The 25835-nt window shown below is 32.6% G+C and overlaps 1 protein-coding gene across 1 annotated transcript in view; it reads right to left on the bottom strand.

Annotated features, from left to right (window-relative positions):
- Positions 1 to 25835, bottom strand: part of LOC143082259 (uncharacterized) — an 80244-nt gene that overhangs the window by 28031 nt on the left and 26378 nt on the right. The window contains exons 10-29 of the mRNA XM_076257858.1: positions 25389 to 25737; positions 24094 to 24394; positions 23200 to 23323; positions 20980 to 21204; positions 19942 to 20151; positions 19076 to 19353; positions 18571 to 18724; positions 17623 to 17841; positions 15725 to 15878; positions 15179 to 15435; positions 14307 to 14333; positions 13728 to 13925; positions 9044 to 9179; positions 6687 to 6712; positions 6212 to 6353; positions 3438 to 3673; positions 3009 to 3173; positions 1910 to 2099; positions 1238 to 1483; positions 326 to 543 (exon numbers count right to left, since the gene is read on the bottom strand). Of these exons, the coding sequence (XP_076113973.1) occupies positions 326 to 543; positions 1238 to 1483; positions 1910 to 2099; positions 3009 to 3173; positions 3438 to 3673; positions 6212 to 6353; positions 6687 to 6712; positions 9044 to 9179; positions 13728 to 13925; positions 14307 to 14333; positions 15179 to 15435; positions 15725 to 15878; positions 17623 to 17841; positions 18571 to 18724; positions 19076 to 19353; positions 19942 to 20151; positions 20980 to 21204; positions 23200 to 23323; positions 24094 to 24394; positions 25389 to 25737 (3855 nt within the window). The remainder of the gene's footprint in view (positions 1 to 325; positions 544 to 1237; positions 1484 to 1909; positions 2100 to 3008; positions 3174 to 3437; positions 3674 to 6211; positions 6354 to 6686; positions 6713 to 9043; positions 9180 to 13727; positions 13926 to 14306; positions 14334 to 15178; positions 15436 to 15724; positions 15879 to 17622; positions 17842 to 18570; positions 18725 to 19075; positions 19354 to 19941; positions 20152 to 20979; positions 21205 to 23199; positions 23324 to 24093; positions 24395 to 25388; positions 25738 to 25835) is intronic.

Here is a 25835-nt window from a genome sequence, read left to right on the forward strand (position 1 = left end):
GTATTAATATTATGACCAATCCACAACCTTCCAGCGGTAGGAGGAGTTACTACATACTTGATAGATGGTATTAATATTATGACCAATCCACAACCTTCCAGCAGTAGGAGGAGTTACTACATACCTGATAGATGGTATTAATATTATGACCAATCCACAACCTTCCAGCAGTAGGAGGAGTTACTACATACCTGGTAGATGGTATTAATATTATGACCAATCCACAACCTTCCAGCGGTAGGAGGAGTTACTACATACCTGATAGATGGTATTAATATTATGACCAATCCACAACCTTCCAGCGGTAGGAGGAGTTACTACATACCTGGTAGATGGTATTAATATTATGACCAATCCACAACCTTCCAGCAGTAGGGGGAGTTAGATCTACGATAATTCCATCACTACATGCACTGACAGCTGGTAATTGTAGTATCCAATCTTCATTCACAATAGCAGTCTGTGGAGCATATATACACACTGTGTATCGAGTACCATGGACAAGTTCATTGTGTGTGAACTCCTCATTCATAAATTCTCTATCTGTAGCAAAATTATTGATGATTTCAACAAACTGTGCAGTTATACATATTATATTAATTAATCAACTTGACAACTTTTGCTGAATCCTTCATTCATCAATTTTATACATCAGGAAAGCTGACAAAAAGAGTGTAATTTATGAGTATTTCTTGTGAAAATAAATATGCCATCTAAAAGTTAAATGCCAAACTGTTTACTACATGAAATTTTGTATATTAATTTTTCATATTTTTAATTAGTGTGTGCAATATTATCAAATTTTGTAATGCTTATACATGATAAAGGCACTATTATACTATGTACTAAAATAACAAGACAAATGCTCTTATGGAATGCTTCAAAAGATATTCAGAAAAAAAATAGGGATTATGTAAAATTTCCCAAAAAATTAATATGGATAAAATTAATGTACCTATATTATCTGAGTTATCTCCCCTTACACATTAGAGCTTTGAATTTTTATCAATCTTGTATTCTCTGTTTTTGTATAAAAAAAAAACATCATAAGATTTGATAATGAAAAGTCTAATAAATCAAAATTCTGTTCTGCATTAAAATTTTACAATTGCAGTAACATCTTAACTGATTATTTGTATTCAGTAGTCAATTGTGATTCAAAATGACAGAAAATGCCATAAAATTCAAATTGATTTGACTGGGCAATGTTCTTATAACAAAGAGAGGCACCACTTACGAGTTTCCCCACATCTGATAGCATCTGGAATACATGGATCTACCAAGCTCAGCTGACCAACTTGTTTGTAGTATGTTGTAACATCCACATTTTTGGCATCTATAATGGCATACTTATAATTGACATTTTCTCCGTGACGTAAACTGGGCCACACGGCTGAGATAAGATTTTTGTATGGTGTATAATCCTCGTCTGCTGGCTTCCACCTATCATTCTCTTCCAGAAAAATTGGCATGCCTATTCCCTCTAAATATTAAATAAGACAGATGGTATGTTAACAAAAACAATAGCTAATACTTGGTTATTTCTAAGATGTATATAATGTACCAAGAGTGCACTGCATTAAAATTCTTCTATTTTTAATTTATTTTTAAAAGATATTTTTCAGAAAAAGGACTATCTGTAATATGTCTTGATTAACTTTACCTGGTGAAATCAATAATAATGATTTTCTTGTCAGACTAAAAAATAAGAAAATTTGATGTGGACGATAAACGATCTAACAAATTATTTTTATCACAGTTAGTTTTTCCACTTGAGAATGTAGAATTTGAACTGTATAGGTTTATTCTTAAAACAAGTTCAGTTAAAATAATTAAATGAATATCAGAAAGCACAGCCTTGAAATAAGCCAAGAACTTTTGTTTACCACAGATATGATAATAAACTGACCTGTTGCACTGGCTGCTCCTACAGCATCAATCACAATATTGGGGTTGATAAGGATTGGATTAAATGCTTTACAATCTTTGATTTCTGTGGATACAGTGGAGGTCAGTCTGACTTGGTCGTATCCTCTGATAGAAAACCTCTTACAACGAGAGAAGTCCATCTCTCCTGTAAGTACCATTTCAAAGTTGATCTGAAATTCAAAAGTTGGTTTCAAGTCATTTTAATAAATATCTAAAACTTCACTATAAGCAAACTTCTACAATTAAATTCTTTTTTTGTCTACTCATCTCAAAGCAGGAATGAATATATATTCCTAACATAACAACTGTGACTTGTTAGAACTTCCAAAGGTAGGCATTTGGAACCTGAGTTTTACAATAGCCAAGTAGTCGTAATTTCCATGCTGTCATGAAATATTTATTTTCTCTAATTAACTATTTATCAAGTTATTCAAAAATTAAGGTTTTCTTACTCCTAGGAATAAATTGCCTTAGCTCTATTTGGCAATACTTATAGACTTTTGGTTTTTTATTAATGATCTTCAACTGTATTTGATTTAATTTATCAGAAACTCGATTCTTATCAAGCACTGAAAGGTAAAGATTGTGTTAATTTATCAGTGGGAAGTAGAAATTAAATATTGCAATGTATATGAACTAATGCAATGGTTGTAGTTGATTCAACTACAATTCTGGACAATGGGAGATAACTCAAAGTTTTAAAGATGACTTTAACAATGACATCATTTATATTTTCAGTACAGATGTTAGATTCCGGCACCTAGAAAAAGTTATGCAATTTTATTGTCGGGTGTAACATCATTTTGTGACTTGAATATCTGAGCATATATTCCATTGATAAATTTCTGGAAAAATGTTAATGTATAGGACGTATTGAATGTTGTGATCAATGCACTATATTTTTTGTGTCAAAAAGGGTAGTGATCAGGCTAGGAAGATTTAGATATCAAGTCAGTAACATATGGTTTTGTTTGCATTTCATGCAATCTTTACCAAAAAAGGACCTTTTCTGGCATCAAATTAATTTCAATAGCTTGTAAGGACTTTACAGTTTGAACAAAACTGTTATAATATCTCACCCTATTTCCATTTGTTGTAAAGGTATCTAAGTTAGTCCATGTGATATATGTCTTCCCTTTCACAGAATTATCTGTCACTGCATATTCATATTTCCAGATGGCGCTATATTTCTCTGTTGTGTCTTCAATATCAGGATCATAAAACTTGTCAAATGATATCATCAACTAAAGTAAAAATAAATTACATTTCAATCTTTATTTGACTCACACTTAAAAATTGAATCTTTATTGTATCACTGATCTAAGATTTGTATAAACAAAATGAGAATATGCACTCTCCATGAAAATCCAAACAAACTTTGTCCTACATAAATTTTAATTCAAGAATAAAATATTGCCAAATAATTTTATTTATACATGTACTTCCTAAATCTGCATCAGATTTCAATATCAAAATTTATGGGTTGAGTTGTTTTACTTTGTACAAACCTTCTCCGCCCCACCGGTTACTGTGGTGTTTAGATGTTCCACAGTTATGTCCCCTGTGACTGGAGGATTAGCCATCACCATGACACCATCTGTACTGACTGGAGAGAAACAGAAGGTCCTGGCACATAGTTTCAGTGATAAACGATACTTTATACCTGGACTTAGTACCAAATCATCTATGCTGATGTCAAAAACTGTTGATACATGTGCATACTCACGAAAGATAGTCCATACATCTAAAATTGATAATAAAAGGTCAATCAAAAAGCTGAAAGCTCTGAGGAAAAATGACGCCACTGTCTCTAATATTGGGATATTTTCTATGCAAGTCTTCACAAACCGTAATTAGTTAAACATTGCAACATGTCTTGTAAGCATATAATTGATATTTGTATATGTGTGTGAGTGTGAAGTGAAGATGGCAACTGGCTGTTTTTTTTAGTACAAATGAATAGGTCAATCCTACCTGAATGATCAACAGTATCCATTGACTACTGGCTGTTTTTTTGTACAAATAAATACTGTAGAAAGGCTTGCATATTTTGCACTGGTACATAGTCCGAACCCCCTTCTCCCCACAAAATTTTAGGTAAAAAAAACTGGGTGGGTCTTATCACCACCTTAAAAACCACCAACTACTAAGAAAAACAGTGATAGTATACAATATAACGATTAAATAAATTAAATTATGGATGATTTAATCAATTTTTAGATTTTTTTTCTTCTTTTTTATGTAAAAGTTGATAATCAATTTAATAAATATAAAGAAAAACATCCCCGGATTCATCACTATTTTTTCCAGATTTCATCAATGTGTATATATATTTCAAATAAAATTCAAATATATTCATAATCAGTAATCGATCTCTGTTCATCGGTTAAATTTTGATATTTGTCTCTTTTTTCTTATTTTTGGTACAAATATATTATAGAAGAAGAAAAATATATATTTGAGGTTTCCAGTGGCAGTGGTGGTTTGCGGAATTGAGATGTTATAGACTCTCCTTTTCTGTTCCATGTAGATATTTTGGTCTCTTATTCTTATTATTTGTTGAAATAATAACTTAAATATTATAGTTAGGCCACATTTATAGCGATAAAAGATAAGAGAAAAAAATATTGTGGTGTTCGGTGGTGAAAAGACCTACCGAAAAAAAACTTTTTGTTACTGTTAGAAAAGGTCTAATGTAAAGAAACTCCGGTAATTTCAAATCCTGTGCGATCGTTTTCGGTATTTTCTAGGGAAAACTGTTTTCTATCATCAAACAGAAGCTGAAACTGCTTGTGAATGATTCTAGAACGCTTCATGATTGTTAAAATAAGTTTAATTCACTTAAAATACAATTTAGAAACTTGTATATGTTTAAACAGGAAGTTTAAAAAGCATGTGTAAAAGAAGAAATTAACCAGTGAGAGTCGAAATCCATACATGACTGATATCACTATAATACGACTTTGAAAGTAAAACAGTTCCATCCTTTTGTAAAACAGTCTTTAATATACCTATCACATTAATGTTTGAAGGGTCTTAAGCTTATACAAACCATATTAGTCATTATGAAACCCCAAAACGGAATGAACAATAACCGATTCGTTTGTAGTTTACAAATTCTAAACTGGTTTACCGTTGTCTTTTTTACAATGTTTGTATCGTTTCAATCAAGCAGATACCAGTTTATTTCAACCATACAATGCATTGAAAAGAAACGAGAAATTTGTAATAAAAGGTTTAGTTTCTATATTTATCAGTATTAATTTGATATTGAATAGAAATAACTTATTAATATGGATGAGTTAAAATATTAGTTTGAAAAATGATGAGAGGGCCCTCTACAATATCAACAACAAAGATGGCGGAACATAAACAAACCATCTCGCTGCGAAATTGAACTTGTTCTCTTATTTCTTGCTTATTGTACTTTTTAGTCCGCACCCCCTCTGGGAGGTCTAATTTTGGAGAATAAAACTGCGGACTATACAAGCCTTTCTATGTACAGGTCAAGATTTTTTTGTAAATAAAATAAAGTATGTAAACTGGTTCACAATCGACTACAACACTTTGTTCGAGTGTCGCCTAATACAAGCAGATTCCAGTTAGTATGTAAAATAGTAAATATGAAACCGAGTGTGGTAGGCGGAAATATAATCGTCTTCCGGTTCTGGTCAATGGTATCGGAAACATGCCGCTGAAAGCGTCATTTTCCAAAAATGAATTATTGACATCCAATAGCAAGTAAAGGGTATAACACAACTAGAACAATAATCAAATATAAGTAAAGAGGAATCACTTCACAAATTAAATAGAAAACAAAACTTTCCATAATTTTGTTTTAACTGAAGCAAAATTTCATACAACTTGACATTTCCATTTTCACCAAACTTCAATGACAGTAAATAAAGCAATAAAAAAAATATAAACAACACAACAATTCACTTTTCTTGTAACTTAGAATGCAAAATAAATATGTCATTTAAAAAAGATGACTTTGTTATCAATATTTTTAACTAGTATTTTTGTTTTTCTTCAGTAAATATTTTAGACAATATCTATCTTAGCATTTCTGTAATGAAGGAAATAATTACTTCAAGGTACCAATCAAGATAAAAGTCATGTATAAATGTTAAAAAATTTGATTATTATTTCTATGAATTTTCAACATTTAAAAAAAGGTTTATTTTCCATTAAATTTCTGTTTCCATATCAAAATGGAAACAGAAGTTTAAAAAAAAGGTTCAACATTACAGCAAGAAAATCAACCTATCAATGAACTTACTTCCAACAGTTGATCTTTGTTCCACAGCAATAAAGCCATCTGTTGTATAAGGTTTTATATTGTCTGGTACTGACCAGTATGCCTTCAGGGAATTCAGTGACAATTGGACATCTGGTTCATTTTCACAGTTTATTCTTTTGTCCTGTTAAACAAATATTACCATAAAAAATAGGAATACTATGTTAGAAGTAATTTTTCTATTGTTTTCATTTTCAGCATATTAATATTTTGCAATAACTATTGAAGTTGAAAAAGACAAACCTGAATATGATTTCACTGTTGCAAATGAGAAAAGGGCTAAACACTCTTTGTAATTATTGTCATTGTCACATCCCAAAATTAACTAACACAATTAAATGTGTGGTTTTGACTCTCACAAATCTGACTTATACAGGAATGAAATAACTAAATCTTAAATCTCCAACTTATTGGTTGTAAATCTTTACAACAATCTTAATCATGTTAAATGACATACCTCTTCATGATGGCCCACAGTTAGATCTACAAAACACAACATACATGTTAACTATTGAAAATAAATTGTCAGCACTCATTGATGTTCTCTATATATATATATGTTCCAGACCGTACGAGTATTTGGACCGTATGCATACTTTTTCAAAATACTCATACAGTCGGACCGTACGCGTACGATCTGACTAATATTAAGAAGTTGGTCAAGTTTATTAAATTCAAATGCATATAACAGATCAACATAACTTAACTCTCAACAAAATATAAAAAAGTTCAGTTGTAATAAAAACTTTATCTTTTAACTATTTAAAAAGATTCACGCTAATCTGTTTTTCTCTTGTATTTAGCATGTCGATTAGTAATACATTTATTGAAGTATGATCACTGAAATTGAAGATATCGGAACATAATGTGGGAGGACAATTGTTTTAGAATATTTGCTTTTGAACTTTACAAAAAAAAATGCAAATGCAAAGGAACAAGCATCAGCTGGAAACATGAAAATATGATAAATATTGCGTTACTTGTGGTAGCAAGTGTCACCTTGGCATAGATGCCAACCCCTTTTGACACAATCAGTAACAATCTATCAAATTTTCCGTAATTTTGAAAAGTTTTCAGTAATTATTCAAAAACGTGCATTTACCAAAAAAATTACTGACGAGTGGTTACAAAGTAATGTGCACTAACATATTTCGTTAAACATGTTATCTGTAGTATGTATTCCATTCATTAATTGTTCAGACGTTCTCAACTTGTACATTTCATGTGGTCAAGGAGAAGTAGAGGAAGGGGGAAAGCTACTTCATAAAATGCAAGTTTGCCTCTTCAGAAGTCAGTTAGTTACCAAACGATAGGTCAATAACTCCCAAGAAAACGGAAGCATTACATTGGCGTTCTCTAAATACCGGACCAGACCAGAAAAGAAATGATAAAAATCCGCGTTTTACAAAATGGAATGGCAATAATCCGCGTTTTACAAAATGGAATGGCAATGACTGGGAATCCGTAACTATTCGACTTTGACCGTAACAGCGTAATTTGATCGCAAAATCAGAAAAATTACGAAAAAATCGTAATGGTTGATATCTATGCTTTGGGCGAGAGTACCAAAATAGGATTCAGATGGTCTGAGACCACCATTGTCGTCCCTTGATTTTCGCTGTTCACAAATATAGTCCCTAGTCTTGACAGTGGGTTACTTGCCATTAATTTTTATACCTCTTCCAAATTTATTTCTCCATGTTTATACCTCAAATTGCAAGTAGGGGGTGAAATTACACTGTAAAAAAATTTTGGTCCAGAATTTTAAAGGAAAGTAGTGATTTGGTCCAGCTGAAAAAGGTTTAAAATTAGCTCTTCGGAAGCTGTCAAAAGATTTCAAGACGCCCTAAACATAAAATTGTCCATATTTTGAGTTAGAGACGATGAAGTTTTCTATAATTTTGATATAATTTGTCCCAAAAGTAGTACAACACACTGTAAAAGTTTCTTTGAGAAAGCGCAGGTGGGATTTTTTTTTATTTTCATTTATGTTCTAAAAGAAATGCACTACGAAATAATTGTGGTCTCAGACCAGATATACAATTCAACAAATATTTAATTTCAATTGTTCATTTGTTCATTTTATCCATGTTATTGTAATAATAACATTATGTAAAACTAAAAATAAAGATTGTGATGTTTGTTCGAGCATTTAAAATTGATACTTTAAGCTGGAAGAGTATTAGTTAAGGATTAAAATGAGCTAAAAATATTGATAGATCTTGGAGCTCCTTTTCCAGATATTTGATTTATAAAATATGGCGGGAAAAGGCTGACTCAGACTTTTACCTTATATTTGCATTGACACTATTTGGGTCTCAAATCAAAAGAAAGAAAATAAATCTGCTTAAATTTTGTCAAATGACCTTTTATGAGCTATTTAGTCTTATATCCAAAAAAAAAAGGTGAACTATGGGGGAAAATATTTTACCTTGTATTGTATGGAAATAATTCAAGGAGTCCTAATCTTTGACAGATATTCCAAAACCTCACCTTAAATTTTACCCATATATGATCCAATAACATATGAGCTCGTACTGGACCGTACTAGTATATGTATACCGCCCGGACCGTATGCGTACGGTCCAAATACTCATATAGTCTGGAACATATATATATACAGATACTAAAAAACTTAAGTTTTAATTTGAGCATTTTCTCATACATTTCCTATGTCACATAATGCTTGTCTTATTACATCACAGTTCAAGTAGTAGTTTGGTCTATAGGTGAGTAACATCTTGTTATTTGTAAACTTCATATACAGAGTCTTCTTGATCTTAATATGACAGCAATCAGGAATAAAATACTCACCCGTCATATTACAGGGTTCTCCATCACTGATTACAACTCCTGGTAGGACATCAGCTTCTGTTACTACGGTAACACCATCAGAAGATACAGCTGTGTTACCTGCAGAACTTACAGCAGTCACAGTGAAATAGTATGTCTAAAAATACAGAAACAAGCATTTGATTATTCTCATAAAATATTTGTTTTCCTCCTTTAAAATTGTTTATGTGAGGGTCTTTCATAGCGGACCATACAGTATGGATTTTTCACATTGTGAAAAGGCTGTATGGTGACCTATAAATGCTTTGATACATCAATACCATTAACTCAGGTGGTCATTTGGGCTCATTGGCAATCATATTCCTTACTTTATATTATTTTGACTATTGACTTTAAAGTTATTGATTAAAGACAACCTGGCTAAGGGTACTACAAACCAAGTTCTTTTAAGTTGCTGAAATAATTTTTGTGTACTGAATTCATGCTTATTATGATTGTATGATCATTTTTTTAAAATTCTTCTAGACGAAAGAAATTCTAATTTAAAATTTGGAAAGAGCTTTATAATAATCATGTTTTTAACAAGAATGTATTCATAGTACGTATACACGGATGACACACTCATACTATCAATTTATGTGTTCAGAAAGATTATATCATATGGAACATGTGTACTAAGTTTCAAGTTGTTAGGACTTCAACTTCATCAATCAAAGCCTTAAAGGCTGTAAAAGCAATTGCTGCCATGTTAATGTTTGGGGACTTTTATTTTTCATCCACATATATACAAGAATTAAACCTGACATGAGTGTTGTCTAGTTAAAAGTAAGAAGGTTTTAACTTTATATAAATAAAAGACTTTAGCAGAAAGTCATTTTTAATATGTTTTATATTTCACAAGGAGACAACACGTTTACCAGGCTAAAGTTGGGGTCAAATATACATGTGCTGAAACATATAACTCAAAAAGAAATCATCATGGATTATCCCCTGGTAGTGTTTGTAACTTCCTTGGCAATAATTTCCTTTATTGATTTAATTTTAACAATTTTCATTATTAATTTATATTTAACCATTAACACAAATGATTAAGTTAAAACATTTCAACTTTCCAGACGCAAATGTTAAAAAACGGGAAAGAAATAAAATATCTTACAAGACATAAACATGTAAAGAATAAATTAAATGTATATTTCAGCTTAATAAAAATATTTTCATAATGTTACTTTGTCATCATTTTTAAAACTAAGTTCCAAACATTATTGCTCAGTTGATATGTGTCCTTCTGATGCGGTACGAGCACAGGCACTTGTTTCTATCCATAGGAAGGTCGATTATCCATATAAATAGTTTTATATGGATAGTCGACCTTCCTATGGATAGAAACAAATAGTTTTATATGGATAGTCGACCTTCCTATGGATAGAAACAAGTGCATGTGGGTACGAGATAACTACAATTCTCATGCAATCCCGAAAAGGGGGGTCATCACAGACAAACATGACATTAAATCGTTATCACTGAACTAGTATATATATTGTATAGGGTCCAGCTGAAGGACGCCTCCGGGTGCGGGAATTTTTCGCTGCATTGAAGACCTGTTGGTGACCTTAATTCTGCTGTTGTATGTTTTTCTATGGTCGGGTTGTTGTCTCTTTGACAAATTCCCCATTTCCATTCTCAATTTTATTATACGAACAAGAACAAACAGCTCTACATTGCTTTGATAATTATCAATTTTCAGGAAACATTGCGAAAAATGATCTTCAATATTTCGAAAACATGTGAAATAAAATTGCTAACACGGTGGACCGTCGAGTGTCAACAAACGTAGTAGACTTGTTCACTGAAAAGACGAGGATAATGGTTTCATCTGACATTTGTTATGCAAACCCAGTTTTGATCATGATATTTAAAAAGACGTACTTTTTTTCAATCTATGTATTAATAAACTAGAAAATTCCAAATTGTAAATATCTCTTCATCTGGACCGACTTGGCATCTACTACGTTTGGACGGGTCCATTTCATTAGTAAGGTGATCGACAGAAAAGGAAAACGAACTTATTGTTATGTGTTTTCAACAAGGGTTTCGTTCCGCTAAATTATTTGCGCAAATAAAGTTTGTCTATTTTTAGATTACAGGTAATAATTTGACACTACGCATTAACCTGTGTAGTGATTTTGATTTTACGATAAATGTATGAATGAACGATAATTTTATGAATGAACAAGAGCACCTGACCTCTTAAAGAAACACAAATTAAACATAAAAAACCGTATTTATTAGGAGATAATTCAGTTAAATTTTCAATACTAAATCAACAATTGAAATGAATCCATATTTTGTTGAAACATCGTACGAACGGCGGAAAACGGAATCGCATTTATAGAAATGTACTTTTTTTCACTCGGACTTCTATGTTATTTGATAGTCAAACGGTTGACCCTTTAAATACAAAAATACATCTACAAGAACATATTCTGAAACTTCTTAAATCCACTAACTTTTTTTTAAAGTTTCAAGCTATGTATTGTATTAGAAAACATACATAGGTGTTAAAGAATGACTGACCAGGAGCCTGTTAAACAAAATACTATGGCTTGATCTGGGCGGAGTCTCTGATCTGGGTCACAAAGATGGCCATACGCGACGGCATAAAAGCAATTGCTTTAAAAACTACCTTGACCAAAATCTTTAACCTGAAGCAGGACAGACAGACAAATGAACAAACAGACGGATGAACGAAAGGACAGAAGAACAAACAAACGCACGACCAGAAAACATAATGCCAACTGCTATCGTTGGTGGAAAATAAAAAAGACCATCAGATAATGTATACTTGAATTATTTATGAGATGTGATACAATTCTAGTTCCTGGTAGGCTAAACAACATCCTTCACAGATAAAAATCAATTCTTAATAAATAATAAATAATATGGATACTGAAATTAATTCATGATTTCTACCAGAGATAGTACTGGTTCCTGGTCAGCTAAACTTTTATTCAAATTTCTTGTAGATACAATTACACAAATATTCATTCTGACTTAATTATTATGCCTGATCCTTTTTCAGAGACAGTCCTGTTTTCTTGTCAGTATCCATATCTTCAAAGATAAAACATCATTTGCTTCTGTTGTAATAGAATAATTATTAGTTTAAAGAAAACTATTACCTGATAAGGTGTCAGAGATAGACCTGTTTCCTGGTGAACTAGACTGTTACCCACATCCTTCAGAGATACAACATCACTTCCTCCCATTGTAGTACCAATACTTATACTGACTTAAACGTAATATTACCTGATAAGGTGTCAGAGATAGACCTGTTTCCTGGTGAACTAGACTGTTACCCACATCCTTCAGAGATACAACATCACTTCCTCCCATTGTAGTACCAATACTTATACTGACTTAAACGTAATATTACCTGATAAGGTGTCAGAGAAAGTCCTGTTTCCTGGTGAGCAAGACTGTTACCCACATCCTTCAGAGATACAACATCACTTCCTCCCATTGTAGTACCAATACTTATACTGACTTAAACGTAATATTAACTGATAAGGTGTCAGAGACAGTCCTGTTTCCTGGTGAGCTAGACTAGTACCCCCATCCTTCAGAGATACAACATCACTTCCTCCTATTGTAGTACCAATACTTATACTGACTTAAACGTAATATTAACTGATAAGGTGTCAGAGACAGTCCTGTTTCCTGGTGAGCTAGACTGTTACCCACATCCATCAGAAATACAACATCACTTCCTCCAATTGTAGTACCAATACTTATACTGACTTAAACGTAATATTAACTGATAAGGTGTCAGAGACAGACCTGTTTCCCGGTGAACAAGACTGTTACCCACATCCTTCAGAGATACAACATCACTTCCTCCCATTGTAGTCCCAATACTTATACTGACTTAAACGTAATATTAACTGATAAGGTGTCAGAGACAGTCCTGTTTCCTGGTGAGCTAGACTGGTACCCACATCCTTCAGAAATACAACCTCACTTCCTCCAATGGTAGTACCAATGCTTATACTGACATAAACGAAATATTACCTGATAAGGTGTCAGAGACAGTCCTGTTTCCTGGTGAGCTAGACTGTTACCCACATCCTTCAGAGATACAACATCACTTCCTCCAATTATAGTACCAATGCTTATACTGACTTAAACGTAATATTACCTGATAAGGTGTCAGAGACAGTCCTGTTTCCTGGTGAGCTAGACTGGTACCCACATCCTTCAGAAATACAACCTCACTTCCTCCAATGGTAGTACCAATGCTTATACTGACATAAACGAAATATTACCTGATAAGGTGTCAGAGACAGTCCTGTTTCCTGGTGAGCTAGACTGGTACCCACATCCTTCAGAAATACAACCTCACTTCCTCCAATGGTAGTACCAATGCTTATACTGACATAAACGAAATATTACCTGATAAGGTGTCAGAGACAGTCCTGTTTCCTGGTGAGCTAGACTAGTACCCCCCATCCTTCAGAGATACAACATCACTTCCTCCAATTATAGTACCAATGCTTATACTGACTTAAACGAAATATTACCTGATAAGGTGTCAGAGACAGTCCTGTTTCCTGGTGAGCTAGACTAGTACCCCCCATCCTTCAGAGATACAACATCACTTCCTCCCATTGTAGTACCAATACTTATACTGACTTAAACGTAATATTACCTGATAAGGTGTCAGAGAAAGTCCTGTTTCCTGGTGAGCTAGACTGTTACCCACATCCTTCAGAGATACAACATCACTTCCTCCCATTGTAGTACCAATACTTATACTGTAAGTTACATCTAAATGTGGGTGAGCGAATCCTGACCAGCGGGCAGCCATACTACTGGAGACTTTCTGGAAATCTGTATCTTCTTTGTCCTAAACATAAGTTGTTAATGACAGTGATATACTGATAATTTGGATAAAACGGATTGAAAAAAATTCAAAGCTGTTCTATTATAATCTTTGCAACAGATTGATCTTTGGTTAAACAATGAACTGGTTAATTGACATTTTTTTAAATTAGTTATTGGCAAAACTACATATAAAATATTATATATATGGTATAATTATGGTAGCTAGTTCATAGTAAATTGGCAAAATCAAGACAACAATATAAAAGTTTTCTAAATCTTATGACAAACTTATAAATAAATTATTATGGTAATTTCCTTTTTTTATGTAAAAAAACAACTATAAAACAATAAATGTCTTTAGAATATTTGTAAATAATATGTAAAACACAGCTTTTATACATACCATCAAAGGAATGTCTGTTGAGAAAGACTACAAAATATAAAAATAAAACAGAAATGAATTAACGCATGAATAACATCATTTTATGAATATTAGAGACTATGTATCACTTTGTTCCTGTAAAAAGACTATATATATATATATAAATCAAAATGTTTTTAAGTTTCATTAATTCCATTTTATCTTTGAACTCAACACCTGTCATAAGTCAGCAATCTGATGTTCAGTGGTTGCCGTCTGTTTATGTGGTTCATGAGTGTTTCTCGTTTTTATATAGATTAGACCTTTGGTTTCACACTAGTAATTTTTGGGGCCCTTTATAGCTTGATGTTCGGTGTGACCCAAAGCTTTGTGTTGAAGGTCGTACTTTGACCTATAATGGTTTACTTTTATAAATTGTTACTTGGATGGAGAGTTGTCTGATTGGCACTCATACCACATCTTCCTATATCTATAAACAAAGAATGAGATGTCAAATCAATATTATTGAGCATTTTGAAAAGCACTTTAAAGCTTGTTTGAGCTGCCAGTTCTGTGTCTGTTGTTTAATCTATATTGAACAAGAACTTCTGAATAGCATCAATACTCAACATGACCACCATTTTTTCATTTAAGCGCATTGGTTAACAACGAAGTAATTACATGGAAACGACATAAAGTGCCAATTTAAAATCTATAAATGACTACACCTCCTGAACTTCAACAATGCATATCGCCAATATTGAACCTAACCACCATTTCGTCTTTAGTAAAAACAAATTAAAATTTTGAAAGCATTGGTTGTGTGGTTTATCATGTTTATAGCAAATAATTAATTGTACAGAAATGTCATAATGTGCCAAGTTGTAATATAAAATACAAATATATATATGTACCTCAGTGTCAATATCAAGGACAACTCCCTCTGCAGGTAACTGGACATCATGAATATACGGAGTAGATGTTTGAATGTTGACCAGTCCAGCTGTATTGGTCACTTTAATGGATATATAGTATGTATGGTGTCCATGAATATTCCATTCAAGATCTGTTATATTAACAGCTGTACAAGTTGGGGATGTGGTCAACACACATGTTGTACTGCCCTCTACAGGTTTAAAGTTTTGTATCTCTGTTCCATATGGTGTCTGACCTACAAAAGGAATAAAAATCATTGTTCAACCGAAACAACTTTTACAAAAGCATTGTCATGGTGCCCGTCCATATTCAAGTCAATTAAACATTTGGAAGTTTACTTGATGTGATTTTATTTAGGAATGTTAAGTTCAAACCCCAGTAAAGAACTTGTTTTACAAATAATTTCTCACCTGAAAACAGTCATTTATCTGAGTGATATGATCAATGAAAGCTGAATTACCCCCAGAGTGCATACAATTCAAGAAAAAAAGGACTCTAAATCTGTTTTTTAATTTACTTTATACCTATTGCAAACTGGTAATCCATATCAAACAATTCTTCGCTATCTGAGAAGGCATTTGCTGCCCAGGAGGCTACCAGATATTCTCCAGACAGGGATACAGTTATAGAACCAGTAAAATCTGGTGGAGTTGTATCCATAAAACATGGTCCCAGCGTCTGAAAAATAAAACATTTTACACTGAAAAATATTGATTGTTATTATACCTTACATATATTTCAAACATTTCTATTGGGTAAAACATTATCCCGTGACATGGAATAATTTAGTTAATTATCATTCAATTGCAAGGAAGGACAAATAACCCTAAAAAATTTAGACCAGTGGTGAATAACCCTACAGGCGAATAACCTTTTGAGTTTCTTGATTTATACACAAGTTATTTCCCATGAAAAGACGTAAATAAACAAAACGGCAACGTTCATGTTGCAGGAAGCCCTTCAGGTGACGAAGGAACAAGACCAAACAACCAATGGGAATTCATCTAGAATCGACGATATCTCTTGTAAACGGCCCTGAAATCTACATAATACAGAAAGAGTCTACCTTTGTTGTACATAAGCGAAATGTCAATAGACACAAAATAGTTTTCTAATGTAATTAAGACACTAAGTGTTTTGACAATCTGTTACAATATTTTACTTTTAATTGAAACTGTTCATTAGGTAAAATAAAACAATTATGGCCCATTGAGTCGGTGATTACCCAAAATTGTCAACCCTAGTAAAAGTTATTCCCTCGGGCTAAAGCCCATGTGGAATAACTCTTACTAGAGTTGACAATTTCGGATAATCAACTCCTCAGCGGGCCATAATTGTATATTGTTTGCCCTTCAACATCAAATGGCAAATATTTCATGCATAATATATAAATATCTAAAGCACTTTTAAAAAAGAAATAGACATGAAGTTAAATACACTTTGAAAACATTAAGTCTTAGTAATAAACAAGTATAAAAGAAATTGTTTAAAAGACATGAAATTGAAAACAAGTAAATACCAGTTATAAACTTTGTTTGTTTTTGTGTTGTTTGTATTGTTTTGATATGTTTTACTTTCAAGTGTAGTTAATAAAATTAACGGTACCAATTTTCTTGCACCAGATGCGCATTTCGACAATACATATCTCTTCAGTGATGCTCGTGGCCAAAATATTTGAAATCCAAAGCTTACATAAAAGATGAAGAGCTATAATCCAAAAGGTCCAAAAAGTATAGCCAAATCTGTGAAAGGAATCAGAGCTTTGCATGAGGGAGATACATTCCTTAATTTATAATAATTTCTAATATTTTGTAACAGCAAATTTTAATAACACAAAAAATCCGTATGTTCATGCCAGTACCGAAGTACTGGCTACTGGGCTTGTGATTCCCTCAGGGACTAATAGTCCACCAGCAGAGGCATCGACCCAGTGGTAGTAATAAATGTTGATATTTTCTGTATTTATTTTCATTAATTTAAATTTGAATATCACGGTCAATTGCCTTTTTTGTCTTTGGCATCAAGTTCAATACACAACCAATGCCACATCTGACCTGCATGTCTGTGTAAATCTGATTGGTTCAATTTACAACTTCTTTTAATTTAACAAGCCCTATGCCATATCTTGACATGTAAAACTGTGTAAATTGACTGACATGTCAAAACTATCGTCAAACAGGAAGTGGCTGCATGGCAGATCTAGAAATTAATTAAATCCTACAACATTATCAAGCTGGCCACCAAATACAAAATATTTCCCTTTCATAGAAGCCAAGAATGCCTTGATGAACATTTTGTACCCATTTTTGGGACAAACAGAATGACTGGCGAAGTCTGTCAAAAACTAGACCTACATTCACTGTTTGGAAAGAAGTTATATTGTATCAACTATATATATCTATGAAATATAACAATAACTCACTGTCAGTCCTTCTACATTAGATTTACTGATTGTTTTTATAATGATATAAATTTCAGTGGCATCAGGTACATTGGCATGGGTTACTCTGACATGAGCATGTTGTTTAGTCGACTCGAAAGCCATGATATCAGGTGCTGAACTGCCTGCTGTTGAGGAAAATCCAACTTCATAATCAAATATTTTGGCTGGTATATCTAAAGGCTCCCAGGACATTTCCATCTAAAATGCAGAAGCATCAACATCAGATACATGTACATTATACTGTCAGAGATGGGAAATATAAAGGATGACTAAACTCTGTAGAAAATCCAAAGCATTTTTTGTTGTAATTATAAAATAGAAGCAGCTTAAGTTATTGTACAGGAAGGAAAAGGGTGCTCACTTGGGCCTAATTATGCAAGCAAGGGAGGGAAATACTGTAGGAGCAATGTTTTGTCAATGAAATGATGAACCTAAAATTACCATGCAATTTCATTAAATATATAATTATTTCAGCTATAAAGGTTAGTTAACTCTTAGTTAAGTTCTGCATTGTTGTCTTGATCATTGTGTATACGTACCAGGAAAGTTTTTCATAAAATCAGACTTATCATGCTTATGTTGTGCACCATAATTGATTAGACAAATATAGGTGCACTTGATAACATAGAAGTTTTAGGCAAACCTGAACTCTTACTGCTAGGTGCACTTAATTACATCACAGAGAAACTTCAGTCAAACTTAGACCAATATTGAATACATCCAAGAGCAGTCTTCAGTGTAAATTTTCAATCCACAAGCCTGAAGCTCAATTTTACAAAATTTTAGTTGGATTCTGTTGGCTTGTAGAGAAGAGCCCTAAAGCCATTTTACAAGCCTGGTCTGTCAGACTTGTGGTTAAGTGTGAAGACTGCAAGAGAGGCCATAGACAAACTTAGACCTATACCACTAGATCACTTTATTACATACCAGAGACGCTTTAGGTAAACTTAAACCAATATTGCTAGGTGCACTTGTTGAATTACTGCAGAATACATTGCCATCTACTAATATCAAGCTGTCATTGTTGTCAAATCTCTGTTGAGGGTAAAGGTCAATATCACTCAATGTTGTAGCTTTACTCCTGTCAATCATTAAAAAATCATTAATTATACAACATGCAATGCTTAAGCTTGACCAGCGTTTTTAAATAGTTCTCATCAACAATTCAAATTCAAATTATTTTCTCGTGGCAAGCTTAAGTTATTAATTGAAAACCAAAACAGATGGACACTTTCATACATGACAGGACAGTACAATTGGTTGATACTCAAAATTAATATTACTAACTATAGAAGAAAATACCTTAATAACCAGGCATCATCAGGACAATTTATTAAACAAATCATGTACAGAAGTATTCAAGTGCCTTTATTTTTTTAGTATAACATGGCTAATTATAGGATTGAATATGGTATAGATTGTAAATACTTACACACAGTCAGCAGTAGGATTTTGAATCAACCTCCGTACACGATCTGACCCAAGGATATAGTAACTCGTCTGATTGACATCTGTGACTAGCCCACCAGTAATCACTGCATCTTTAACAACCACCTCTTTAACTCCTGGTACAGAACTGTCTATAGTAACACCGTCAGAACACACTGGTTCGGATGGGTCCAGAGCACGGTTATAGGCCACAACAGTAAAATAATAGGTTCCATCTCCACTGACTGTGTGGCTACCATAGGTGTTGTATGTCTCCACAATCTGAAAAAGAAATTTCATTATCATTATCATAAGCACCCAGTGTAAACTAAATATCAATAATTTACAAGCCTCTATAATGAAACCTTAAGTCATAAGCTTGTTTGTTCAGAATTTTTTAGTATTTTCAATTTCAATCTTCCACTTGCCTGAATTATTTAATATAAATAATCTTTCATTCTTCTCATTTTAAAGTTAGTTAGATATCTGACATACTTAATTTTGTTAATACAGTGATTCAGTATTTTCCAACCTTTAACATATCTCCAGAGAAACCACCTTTCAGGTCATTCAACCCATTACAAATGATCCATCCAAGGAAAGAGGAGACACCGAGCTTATGTTTGGTATACAGTTGAATTATAATAAATAACAGAACAGGTTTGATTGAGAGTTGTCTCATTGGCACTCATACCACATCTTCCTATATCTATTTTGAAGAACATTCTACTTGAACTTTAAAAGACATTTACTCAGATTTCAGGAATCTTTAAGTAACTGTATTCATTGTTTTAACAACTTTTTGTCTATGGCTGAGGAAGATAATTTTGTCACCGAATATTTGTCCTCCTATAACAAGAGTCAACCTACATCAGTATTATTTATATCAAGACTAAAGGCACTTTTATCAGCACAGCTTGTATCAACTAAAAACTGGTAGAAAAACACCCCACTCTCTCTGTCAAAGAACTGGTCCCAGTAAGCATTAAGGTCCATTCCTTGTTGGTAGTCTATTTCTGGGTTTCCTGGTAATCCATCATGGACCACACCTGTATGTGGTGGACTTGTGTCAACAGTTATCTGAAATGAAGAATACACAATGTACGGTATCATCATTATAAGAGTCTATAAATATAGAATATAATATTTTCTTTTAAAAGCACATTCTTATTAAGCTGAACTCTGGAAAGATGTCATTATATCAACTAGCTTGGAAGTAACATGAACTTTTTTTTATGTTAAATGTAAATGTTTAGCTAAGTTTCTAAATAACTGGTATTATGATTATCAAATAAAACCAATGTATAGTAAAACCTGTGTAATGTGCAATCCCTGTTCAAAGAAAATTTCTTCATTGGATTTGACAGGCCTGTGTTAGTTCAAACAAAACAGGTACATGTGAAGTTTGCAGTCTAGCAAAACGTTTTTCACTGAACAAATTGTGGAGTTTTACATCTCAAAGGTTGAGAGTCTCAAAAAAATAAAACTACATGATTTATTTCAATGTCTAATTAAAAGAGTTTGAAAGGTCACACAATATCAAATGCATAGGTGTATTTGTTTTTAGTTAATAACAAGAATGTGTCCAAAGTACACGGATGCCCCACTCGCACTATCATTTTTCATGTTCAATGGACCATGAAATTGGGTAAAAAATCTAATTTGGCATTAAAATTATAAAGATCATATATGGAACATGTGTACTAAGTTTCAAGTTGATTGGACTTCAACTTCATCAAAAACTACCTTGACCAAAAACTTTAACCTGAAACTCCCACTTTCATTTATTATGTTCAGTGGACCGTGAAATTGGGGTCAAAAGTCTAATTTGGCTTTAAAATTAGAAAGATCATATCATCAAACAACTAAGCATAATACATGTATTACAATGCATGTGACCAAACCAACCTTTTTTGTTAAGATTGTTTGTACAAGAGCTTTATTTTTCACTGCAATCTCAATATAGTAATCTGAGTCATGATTTCCTCTGTCAAGACCGGCTGTCAATCCACCATGTAATTTGATTTCTGGTTTTACTTGGAAGTGACGATGAAAACATCCCATAAATGGAGTACAGTAACAGTTAGGTCCTCTTGGGTAAGATAAATATTTGGTTTGACATTCTGGTAGGTCCTAAAAATATAATAACTTGATGTTGTTACACTCAAAATACTGCTGGTCAACTCATGAGGTTTTGATAATAATGATCCCTTCTTAAAAATTGTTTCCTCATTTCAATTATTTTTAAACGATTTCATGATTGGGATGAGAGTTAAACATTCGAATGATCTTCACTATTCAAAAGTTTGGGTAAAAGTTGGTAAAATGAAATTAGAAACGAAATGATCCCTTCAAAAAATAACATCTACATGTACATATATATATGTAACACTCCCAAATGTGTCCGATTCCCCAAAACGTGTCCGTAATATTCAATATAGCCCAAACGTGTCCGATTTCATAACCCCAAAACGTGTCCAATAATTGTTATTCTCCAAAATGTTTTCAATGTTAAACATCATAACGTCTCACGTCTTTTAGCGCTAATACATGTATGTCCCCATTTAAGTCAATAACGTTTATGGGAATTCCATGATGGGGGACACAGTTGATGAAGTGCTTATTTATTAGCATTAGTTTGTTCAACCCGGTTGTAAATGATTATCATAATTGTAAATTTAATCTGTAACATATGAATTAACTTTTGACTGTTATTGGTTATTGTCCAGTTGCAAGTATTTCATGCATATTAAGAGCGAACATCCAATTTTTTTTAGTACAGTTGAATTAATCGTTTACTAAATGAAATACTTTGTGCAAGTATTGCATGATGGGGTTTTAGTAGAATTGACTTCCCTTTTTTCAACAGTTCTGGTATTTTAAAAGCTATTCAAATCATAAACTGGCTATCAATTTTTTTTAATAAATTTTAGGTTTCGAGCATCACTAAAGACACACAAACAAGAGACATAACATCCAGTGCCAAATATTTCATGCATTATTTGAACGACATCATGTTAACAATAAATACTGTTACAGTATATAAGTTTTATTATCATACCGGGAATTTAGGATTGGGCCTTAATCTTTACGGTTATTCGGGATTAACACTAGTTGGGATTTTAATTTAAAAAAATTAAGAGCGAGTAAAGACCAATTTTTTTATGACTTCAGTAAGAAACTACTTCAATCTCCATTATGTAATAGAGGCCGTTTTAAATAAAAATTGAGGAAATTAAAAAAAAATGTTGCATTCCAAAATACTTATGATGGCACCATGAAAGAATGAATTGCTACAAAGATTTTAATGCACGGAGAAAGGGACATTCTCCCAACACGATGTATCTGATTTAATATCTACAATTTAACTGAGCAAGGCTGCTTACATTTACATCCGACATAGGCGTAGCTGAACATACGCCTCAATTTAAAATCAGGTAATACTGCCAGTTTAAAAAAGACCTAAATAATTTGTTTCTATTTTTTAATGAAATAGCAAAATGAGTATGTGTTAATGAAAAAGCAATAACCAAATAACCTACATATTTATAATATGGACACATATGATAGTTCCAGTAAAAGAAAAAAATCAAGCTTGATATGGACACGTTTGGACATTTATTAATAAATGGACATGTTTAGGCGTTTATACAAATGACACGCTTTGGCGCCCTTTTACATTAAGACATGTTTTGCAGTTAAGTGACATCATGTGGACACGTTTGGGGGAATCGGACAAGTTTGGGTGGAAGGACACGTTTCTGAGTGTTACATAAATACCTGAAATTCTGATAAAATCCTTAATATATATACAGGCCTCTGGCCTTTGTTAGTCTTGTATTATTTTAATTTTAGTTTCTTGTGTACAATTTGGAAATTAGTATGGCGTTCATTATCACTGGACTAGTATATATTTGTTTAGGGGCCAGCTGAAGGACGCCTCCGGGTGCGGGAATTTCTCGCTACATTGAAGACCTGTTGGTGACCCTCTGCTGTTGTTGTTTTTTATTTGGTCCGGTTGTTGTCTCTTTGACACATTCCCCATTTCCATTCTCAATTTTATGTATAACCAAGTATAAATGTGAAAGTATTTATATTGTAATTTAATCACTTGTTTTTCACACTTACATCTGTATGCCCTTGTGCTACGATATCTTCATGGCCGTGTTCTACTAAAGTCTCATAGTTATCATAGAGTTTCCAGTAAACAGTCTCTAATCCACTGTGATCATCATAGGCTTCCCATTCTATCCTGTAAATAAACAATCTTCAGTATATTTACTTGAGAAAAATATGTAGGATTTCAAAATATTAAGGAAATATTGTTTGGTAGAGTAAAATCCAAGGAAATAAAGCAGATACAACTAGATTTATAATTAAAAACTCCTAGATATGTAAATATCAGCTCTAAATTATAGTTATAGATGATAACAAAATGAGTTCATGTCAGGACAAAAAAATGAGTCTGCTATATAGACCTGATCATGACTTACCCAATAAATTCATGCTGCTGTCAGCCAGCCAATCTGACTTGATCACACAAAGCAGTATATATCCAATATCATCAGATCATTACATTTAATTATTTCATTACAAATAATATGTTTTATTCAAAGCAGTTGTTAAAAGCTCCTTCTCCAAGTCTTGAAAGCTATATATATAATACCGAACAACACATCTTAAAGTCTGTCACTAGGCCTTGGAATATAACATGTGTAACTTATCATGCTTAGAATTAAACATAATATTTTTATCTGATTTCAAGCATTCATTTAAAGTATTGAAAATCTTAAGACACTGGATTCATGGATACCATTTATTGTGGATTGATAAAAATTATGTCTTCATGGAGATTTGATTTCATCGTCCTGCCCAAGTCTGCATACAAGCCTTTACAAAATTTGTATTTTGATAAACATTTAAATTTGTACAAAATTCTCATAAATTGGTATTCCACAAAAAAAACCTTCTCAGGTAGTATTAAGAAGCAATAAATAATTTCTTGCATATTTTTATACTTACGTCATTTCAGAAAAGTCCTCAACACTATGAACACTTATATTGACTCTGTCACCTTTGACCAACCATAGATTTTCTATAATTGGAGGACTGACATCTCTGTACACCACCAAAGATTCCATATTAGATTCTCTTAGGACATCAAAAGCTTGTACTGTTACATTTAACCTATCTCCATCAGCCCAGTCTACTGATAAACTAACAAACTGGTCCTTCAACTGATTAGCAGGGAGGGATGTAAATATCTGGGAATCCTTTAATGTAGGATCATGAACTTCATAAGCTACTTGGAAGTCAACAATACCTGAAATATAAGGCTCAAGGTCAATACAAGTATGACACTTTACTTAACATTTTGTGCTAGGCAGTCAATAAAATAACTATATCCCATCTTTTGCTTTCAATATGAGTCAATTGACATTCTTTATTTTGTGTATAAATAAACATAACTGTAAGCACATGTGCAAATCATCTCAAACTAAAGAGCAAAGTTGTGTTTATATGTACTCAAATGCAGTTGAATTATTAGCTTGGAAGACAATAAGGCTGCTACAGCTAAATAATTTTTCAATATAATCTGTTTCTTTAAAGTTTGAAACATAAAAATCTGTTCTATAATGTTTTGTTTAAATCATAAGTAATTTTCCTTTAAGGTGGCTGGGGCATCTTAATTAAAATCCAAAGAAATTTTTAATAATTTGTCAAAATGAAGTTTTTATCATGCTTTATTTCAAAAATATAAAAGAAATATGGTTCATCGCACTTTTTTTCACGCTACAGGTTGTGCAAAATTGTCAGATTTTGTATAGATTATGCATGGAAAATCCAATTTTTTGCTATAAAAAGAAAACTACATGGTAGAATTAAATGTGAGAAGATAGCTCTTATAACATGTTTTCAGATAAGAAAAAGAAAAATGGGGTCACCAAACCTGTTTTCTTACAACATATTAAAATAGAGAAATTCACAAGACTATCCATTATAAAATTACTTTATCTGAGTTATCTTTCATACTATCTGAGTTATCTTCCCTTATTTGACAAAGTTGGAAAAAAAATTAATCAAACACAAATCTGGTCTTTTTTTTTAGAAATTACAGCCGTAAATATGATTAAACACGTAATTTTCTATATTTACATCGACAGTCTTACACATGAATTACATACTACTCTAAAAATATGCACATATCATTAATGATCTAGACCATCTTCTCCAAAATCAAAGATGCAGGAAGACAACCGAGCCACCTTTACATCTTTAGATATCATTAATCATTCATATAGATATCTGATATTTACCATGCATATGTTGAATTTCCACATTAGTTCTGTTTCCATAGAGATCTTCATATATTGGATCAGCTCCAGCAGCCAATGGTAGAACAGGATTCAGCCAACTATTGTGTTTATGTCGTATATTTTGAAATCTCTCTGGCCAAATTATTTTTACTGAAGGTGTGTCCTTAATTACCCACAGGTATGCTGTATCTTTTGAGGCTGTCTCACATTTCATATCGTCACCATGTAATGTTACCACTGATTCATCATCAAAGAAAAATATTCCTCTACCAGTTTTAGAATTTCCTGCATTATCAAAAGCTGAGAGATGGATAGTATACACTCCTGGCTCTGTGAGTGATAACGTAGCCTGTAAAATAATGACAGAATAAGTCTTAGCAAAAATAGAAGAGTGAAAGTTAATGAGTATCTTGCTAAATAAATCAAACCCCCTAAAAATAGTGGTGT

The sequence above is a fragment of the Mytilus galloprovincialis genome, chromosome 7 (assembly GCF_965363235.1).
Source record: "Mytilus galloprovincialis chromosome 7, xbMytGall1.hap1.1, whole genome shotgun sequence".
NCBI lineage: Eukaryota > Metazoa > Mollusca > Bivalvia > Mytilida > Mytilidae > Mytilus > Mytilus galloprovincialis.